The 8,202-nt window shown below is 52.0% G+C and overlaps 1 protein-coding gene across 1 annotated transcript in view; it reads left to right on the top strand.

The window, feature by feature from the left end:
- LOC122945557 (mitogen-activated protein kinase 7-like) overlaps window positions 1-6,709 on the top strand; it is a 14,353-nt gene extending 7,644 nt beyond the window's left edge. The window contains exons 2-4 of the mRNA XM_044304621.1: window positions 217-1,157; window positions 1,483-1,611; window positions 5,213-6,709. Of these exons, the coding sequence (XP_044160556.1) occupies window positions 217-1,157; window positions 1,483-1,587 (1,046 nt within the window). The 3' untranslated portion in view covers window positions 1,588-1,611; window positions 5,213-6,709. The remainder of the gene's footprint in view (window positions 1-216; window positions 1,158-1,482; window positions 1,612-5,212) is intronic.
- Window positions 6,710-8,202: the final 1,493 nt, after the last annotated feature.

Here is an 8,202-nt window from a genome sequence, read left to right as displayed (position 1 = left end):
GTTATATTCTTGTACATAGGAGGCAGTATTATAGCAGTTATATTCCTGTACATAGGAGCAGTATTATAATAGTTATATTCTTGTACATAGGAGGCAGTATTATAGTAGTTATATTCTTGTACATAGGAGCAGTATTATAGTAGTTATATTCCTGTACATAGGAGCAGTATTATAGTAGTTATATTATTGTACAATTTGCTGTTTTTTTTGTTGTAGATGCTCCGTGTTTGGTTCCAGAAACGCCTGAAATAAAGAAACCAATAACAGCCCAGGAACGTCAGCGGGAACGTGAAGAGAAGAGGAGGCGACGTCAAGAGCGTGTTCGGGAGAAAGAGAAGAAGCAGAAGGAGAAGGAACGTCGTGACATAAGGAAAGCGGAAGGATTTGGAGGGCTGGTTCTGAGTGAAAATGATAAGAACCTTCTGGAGCGCTGGAACCGGATGATTGACCAGAACCATCCGCCACCTCCACCTCCCATCTGCCAAAATGCCCCAGTACCAAATCCAGCAGTGATGTGCCCGGTCGCCCAGCCTCTTCCACCACAGACGGTCTTTGCTGTGACTAACATTAATCCAGTCCCTGAGGTCAGAAACCAGCAGAATGGCAGCGTCACAAATCCGTCCGTTGCGCCCAACATCCAGTTCATTCCCCGCTGCTTAAATCCCTGCCCTGTATCTAACCTACTCCGGTATGTGCCCCCGGCCCCTACAGCCTTCCAGATCGGCCCGGTGGTGTTGGCGCCTCATGTGAAGCCAGTGACTACTCCTGCTGCTCCACAACTTCCTGCAGATGTGAAGTTTATTGCTGGAGGACAAGTCTTACCCGGTCCTTTCCCTGCTCCTGCCCTGCTCAACCCAACGTGGAACAGAGGAGGGCATGAAGATGGCAGCTGGCCTGCGTCCAATACCAGAGACAGGAAAAGCAGCTCCGTCACTGTGGATCCTGCATTGTTCCTGCGCAACTCTTCTGACCTGGAGCATCCCCCGCAGCAGGTTTCTGGAATGTCCTACCCTGGAGGAGCGGTGGTGGATCGTCACATCCAGGAGAACAAGTCCCAGGAGTTGCCACCTCTTCCAGCCGTCACCTTCAACACCACAGACGCCAACACTGTTTCTCCAGATATCAACCTGGTGACGCAGCAGCTGTCGAGGTCTCAGGTTAGACCGGCGCCCCCTGCCCTCAGCTCCTACACGGGACGCTGCGCAGTGAAGGCTTCTTCATGTTCGACATCTTTTCTAAATTTCCTACTTTTCTTAATTTTTAGAGATTCCCAGTCTTATAGTGTTCATGTGACAGTGTGGCCTGCCCCCCCCCCCCCCTCCCAACCCTACAATGACTATGGGGTCCCCACCTCATTATAACAGGGTATCAGCCATGTTATCATGGTGACATAGCAGAGCTGGCCGGGTGATCTTCATGGCGACCCCCTCCCCACCCCTAAATAAATCCAATCCCTGATTATTTTTTATTTTCCGTTCTCAGGTGGAGGATGTGTTGCCCCCCGTTTTTTTCTGTCACCCCCAAAGGAAGCGGCGCTGGATATGGGGTGGGCTTCGACCTGGAGGAATTTTTGAACCAGTCCTTTGAGATGGCTCCAGAAAACCGTGAGAGGTGAGCGCACACGCATCATGGTATAATGTTAACCCCTTACCGAACAGTGAGGTAACTGTACACGGCTGGTCACAAGGTGCTGAGTCCGATCTGTACATGGTGGGCGCCGGCTGTATGAAACTGTGGCACCCAACTATGGCGGCTGGGATTGTGGATGGTGCACCGCCTCCCAGGTCCACCATGTACTACCCTCCGATTACAGGGTTAAAGGGGTTATCCAATCCCTATAATGACCCCCAGAATCCCTGGGCCCCTCCTCTAGAGCATACTTACCTGCTCCATGGCACCTGCATCTCCCCCCAGATACCCACAGGCTCTAGAGGATGGGCCCGGGCATTCTGAGGATCATTCCCAGAAATTCCCCCCTAATGTCTGATAGGTGCAGGTCCCACCTCTGGGACCTGAGGTAAATTTAGGTAAAAAATGGCAGTAGTACCGGGGCGCTAAGATTTAACCACACAAATCATATTAGGCTCCATTCACACGTCCGCAATTCTGCTGCGGAATTGCAGACCCATTCATTTCTATGGGGCCGCACGATGTGCTGCCCGGATCCGGAATTGCGGATCCGTACTTCCGGGTCTGCAATTTCGTTCCCGAAAAAATAGAACATGTCCTATTCTTGTCCGCAATTGCCGGCGATGCGCGGTCTGCAAAATGCTGAACGCACATTGCCGGTGTCCGTGTTTTGTGGATCCGCAAAACACACGGATGTGTGAATGGACCCTAAAACTAGACATAAACACAGTGATCGGGTCTTGGTTCAGCTCCGCGTTTCCCCCTCGCTCCGTCTGCTTCTTCGGGCTGACCCAGAAGAGCGGCGCACACCGGGATTTATACAAAAAAAACAGGAAATGACATCATTGGATTGACAGGTTCAGTGCACAGATACGTTTGGCAGCATAAATAATGTAAACACATAAAAATCATTGATATTATATATATGTACTCGCATCTGGAACACGGCGATAACAGTCTAATGTACTAATCAAAAATAAAAAGGGGGGGGGCGACATAAAATCATTATTTTCGGTTAAAACAATTATTTATTATTCTATAGTAAGAGCCTGAAGAGGATTCATTCAGTATCTTCTATGAGGTCATTGAGCCCCTCCGGTACCGGCGTCTGCGGCGGAGTATCCCGGAGGATTCCTTACTGACTGATTGTTGGAATCTGTTTTTGGTCTTTGGAGGGATCCAGTCGATGGCGAGTTTCAGGACAGATATGTGGCGGTCGTGCTGAGTATCACAGTGTCTAGAGACACAAGTATTTATATTACTTCTGTGGGTTTTTTATCTGGGTCTCATACACGGAGTTGTCCGTCCTACGTATTGCGGGGACGCTCCACAAGATGGAGAACGAAGGAGCAAGTGTCTGTGATAGACGAAGTGAAATCGGATTGTCCGGAGGAGATGTTCCTGCAGCAGAAACCTTTTAGGTCTTCACATCGGTGATTTCTGATGGTACTCTGAGTATTTGTGGGTATGCTGAATTATTATTTTTTAATTCACTATACTCAGTGCCAAGATGTTTTTTAAAGTTATGTTCCTTCTGTATCTGATATTTGGTTTCTTTGGTAATATTTTTTCAGAATGGGGTCATTCAGTGGAATGTTCCGTTTTTTGTGAAGATATTTTTTATTTCATTATGGGCAGTGTTACAGGCGGTGATACAATTCTATGGGAATTGATCCTCATGTTTGTTGATTCATTTTCTATCCCCTGTTACAGTCTTTCCGCTATTACTCCCCATGCATCAGCGTGCGAGGCCCGGTGGGCGCTCCATATCCGTATCCGCTGACATGGTCTCGTGCATATCTCCATCCCACATGTGAACTCGGGGAGATAAGTACCTTATCATTATGTTTATCAGTTTTGTATCAAATTAATCCCTACGAATACTTATTATTACCACCCCCTGATGAACCGCCAGATGCGGAGGAAACGCGTTGGGGTCTTTACTGTCTATAGATGCGTATAAGGTTGTTTCCTGTACCCAAACGAACTTGTACATATCAGATACGTACATTAGTGTAGGGTTTTAACAGGGCTCAGTCAGGCTTTAGGTACGGGGACAGGGGGCCTCCACCATCGGGGGGCTTCCCTGGGCAGAGACTATACTTTAGGGCCAAAATAGGGATAGAATTTTCTACCCCAAGGTATTTGGGAATTCACATAGAATTGTATCACCGCCTGTAACACTGCCCATAATGAAATAAAAAATATCTTCACAAAAAAACGGAACATTCCACTGAAAAAAATATTACCAAAGAAACCAAATATCAGATACAGAAGGAACATAACTTAAAAAAACATCTCGGCACTGAGTATAGTGAATTTTTTTTTTTTTTTTTTTTTTTTATAATTCAGCATACCCACAAATACTTTAGGATGTGAAGACCTAAAATGTTTCTGCTGCAGGAACATCTCCTCCGGACAATCCGATTTCACTTCGTCTATCACAGACACTTGGACGGCGGCTCGTCCTTTGTTCTCCATCTTGTGGAGCGTCCCTGCAATACGTAGGACGGACAACTCTGAAGTAATATAAATACTGGAAAGCACACTGTGATACTCAGCACGACCGCCACATATCTGTCCTGAAACTCGCCATCGACTGGATCCCTCCAAACACCAAAAACAGATTCCAACAATCAGTAAGTAAAGAATCCTCCGGGATACTCCGCCGCAGACGCCGGTACCGGAGGGGCTCAATGGCCTCATAGCAGATACTGAATGCATCCTCTTCAGGCTCTCACTATCGAATAAGAAATAATGATTTTATGTCGGCCCCCCCCTCCCCCATCACTTTTTTATTTTTAGAATTAGTACATTAGACTGTGTTATCGCCGTGTTCCAGATGCGAGTACATTTGTATTTCTAGACTAGCAATGATTTATTGCTTTTATGTGTTTACACAATGTTTTTAGTTATTTATGCTCCCAAATGTATCTGTCAATCAAATGATGTCATTTCCTGACCCGGTGTGCGCTTCTCTTCCGGGTCAGCCTGAAGAAGCAGACGGAGCGAGGGTGAAACGCGGAGCTGAACCAAGACCCAATCTACTAAAATAAAGTCTGGTTAAATCTTAGCTCCCCGGTCGGTAGAGCTGCCATTTTTTACCGGTGGTCATCGGGACCTGCTCTGGATGCCTGCGGCAGAAGGGAGCTGCTCGGACCCCGCACAAGCTGTTCCACATACACCGTGCACAACCTGATCTGGACAGTTACCATCCCTGACCATTAGGGGCACTCTCCGAAAAACGGTTTATACACAGGGGGCGCGGTCCTTCTCTATTCACCTCCGGGACCTGCACCTATTCTTAGAACGAAGCCAACAAAGTGCTGGAGGGAGCACTGCGCATGTGCGGCCTCCTCGGTCGTGTGCATGAGCCCTTATTGAGATGAATGAGAAGTGCACTGCGCAAGCGCGGCCACTGCTACATTTACTTCTGTGGGGCTGACGGAAATGGCTGAGCCAGCGCTCACCTATTGTCAGAATTCCCTTAGGCATGAATGGAGGGCGGCCGCACATGCGCAGTGCTCCGTTGTAAGGATAGGTGCGGGTCCCCCTCCTGTAACCCTTGTGCTTTACCCTCCAGCCTGGTGGACTCCACTCCTCTGTCGGCATCGCTCCTGGCCGACTGGCTGGATGTTCATCGCATGAACCCCGCAGACCTGGCCATTCTTCAGGAGGACCTACAGCTGGGATCTCCCATGAGCCTGTCCGACATTCCCGACCTCCAGGACGGCTGAGGAATCGGGCGGAGGTCTTCACCGGAGCCTTTACATTGTGACAAAGGGCAGCATTCATATACGGAGGTGCCCTGCATGAGCGGAGACCGCGCAGGAGAGGAGCAGCGGGTGCCCCCAGGACGGTTCATCAGGTGATAGGAATACATGACGTCTATGGAGGCCACGGCCGAGACCTCAGAAGTATGATGATGATGGAATAGTGGCTGGTTCTTCCAGTGCCATAAATGAAGCCGCCCTCCACGATCGGCTCTTCACAGCGGTTCTGGGAGTCCTGCATTATCCACCGACGCTGGGGACTGCGCACAGTGAGCTCTGCATTATCCACCGACGCTGGGGACTGCGCACAGTGAGCTCTGCATTATCCACCGCCGCTGGGGACTGCGCACAGTGGGCTCTGCATTATCCACCGCCGCTGGGGACTGCGCACAGCGGGCTCTGCATTATCCACCGACGCTGGGGACTGCGCACAGCGGGCTCTGCATTATCCACCGACGCTGGGGACTGCGCACAGCGGGCTCTGCATTATCCACCGACGCTGGGGACTGCGCACGGTGAGCTCTGCATTATCCACCGACGCTGGGGACTGCGCACAGTGAGCTCTGCATTATCCACCGACGCTGGGGACTGCGCACAGTGGGCTCTGCATTATCCATGGACATCGGGGACTGCGCACAGCGGGCTCTGCATTATCCACCGACGCTGGGGACTGCGCACAGTGAGCTCTGCATTATCCACCGACGCTGTGGACTGTGTACAGTGAGCTCTGCATTATCCACCGACGCTGGGGACTGCGCACAGTGAGCTCTGCATTATCCACCGACGCTGGGGACTGCGCACAGTGAGCTCTGCATTATCCACCGACGCTGGGGACTGCGCACAGTGAGCTCTGCATTATCCACCGACGCTGGGGACTGCGCACAGTGAGCTCTGCATTATCCACCGACGCTGGGGACTGCGCACAGTGAGCTCTGCATTATCCACCGACGCTGGGGACTGCGCACAGTGGGCTCTGCATTATCCACCGCCGCTGCGGACTGCGCACAGTGGGCTCTGCATTATCCACCGACGCTGGGGACTGCGCACAGTGGGCTCTGCATTATCCACCGACGCTGGGGACTGTGCACAGTGGGCTCTGCATTATCCACTGACTCTGGGGACTGCGCACAGTGAGCACTGCATTATCCACCGACGCTGGGGACTGCGCACAGTGAGCTCTGCATTATCCACCGCCGCTGGGGACTGCGCACAGTGGGCTCTGCATTATCCTCCGCCTTGTACCAGGGCATGTGCCCACACTGACCCGACTATCACGTGGTGCTGCGGACCTTTTCCAGTCCATGCGGTTTCGGTTCCTGATTTTTCTTAATTTGTTAATAAAGTTTTATTTATTCCCTGGGGTCTGATTCATACAGCACAGAGAGGACAACGGCTTAAAGGGTTTGTCACCACGGAGGGCGGGTTCACATAACCGAATCCAGAAGACGGAAGTCAAAACGGAAACCTGTAGAGTAGGGCCTCAACACCAAAAAATCCTTAAACATTGGTTTGTGTCATGTGACCACGGAGTGGAGTGAAGCGCTTGCTGTTACTCCCGCTGCGCTCGGAATACCCACCTTTCCAGCAGGGGCCTCCGGACACTCCACGGCACCTCCATGGTCCCGCGCTGCACTGACCTCCTGGCGTACGCCGTGCTCTGACGCGCTGTGTGGCGGGACGATGGAGTGTCGGCAGTGCCCCTGCTGGAAAGGTAAGTTGGTGAAACCGAGGGGGTGGGGGCGCGACTAAGGCCGGACGCCCGGAGTGCAAAGCGTCATAGCAACCAATGACACTGTAATCCGGGTGTCGGGAGGAGCAGGGCAGCAGAGACTATGGCACAATGGGGGGGGGCTCGATGGCACAAGGGGGGGAGCTAATGGCATAATGGGGGGGAGCTGATGGCACAAGGGGGAGGGGAGCTGATGGCACAATGGGGGGGGAGCTGATGGCACAATGGGGGGAGGGGAGCTGATGGCACAATGGGGGGAGGGGAGCTGATGGCACAATGGGGGGAGAGAGCTGATGCACAATTGGGGGGGAGAGCTGATGGCACAATTGGGGGGGGAGAGCTGATGGCACAATTGGGGGGGAGAGCTGATGGCACAATTGGGGGGATCTGATGGCACAATGGGGGGAGAGCTGATGATGGCACAATGAGGGGAGAGCTGATGATGGCACAATGGGGGGAGAGCTGATGATGGCACAATGAGGGGAGAGCTGATGGCACAATGGGGAGAGAGCTGATGGCACTGGGGGAGTAAAGCTGATGGCACAATGGGGGGAGAGCTGATGATGGCACAATGAGGGGGTGCTGATGGCACAATGGGGAGAGAGCTGATGGCACAATGGGGAGTAAAGCTGATGGCACAATGGGGAGTAAAGCTGATGGCACAATGGGGAGTAAAGCTGATGGCACAATGGGGGGAGAGCTGATGGCACAATGGAGGGAGTAAAGCTGATGGCACAATGAGGGGGGGGGGAGCTGATGGCACAATGGGGGGGGGAGAGCTGATGGCACAATGGGGGGGAGCTGATGGCACTGGGGGAGTAAAGCTGATGGCACAAGGGGGGAGAGCTGATGGCACAATGGGGGGAGTAAAGCTGATGGCACAATGGGGGGGAGCTGATGGCACAATTGGGGGGGGGGTTGATGGCACAATGGGGGGAGCTGATGGCACTGGGGGAGTAAAGCTGATGGCACAAGGGGGGGGAGAGCTGATGGCACTGGGGGAGTAAAGCTGATGGCACAATTGGGGGAGTAAAGCTGATGGCACAATGAGGGGGGGGAGCTGATGGCACA

Source organism: Bufo gargarizans, chromosome 8 (genome assembly GCF_014858855.1).
Source record: "Bufo gargarizans isolate SCDJY-AF-19 chromosome 8, ASM1485885v1, whole genome shotgun sequence".
In the NCBI taxonomy this organism is placed as follows: domain Eukaryota; kingdom Metazoa; phylum Chordata; class Amphibia; order Anura; family Bufonidae; genus Bufo; species Bufo gargarizans.
Note: the sequence above shows the minus strand (reverse complement) of the source record. Positions and strands in the feature narration are given on the sequence as shown.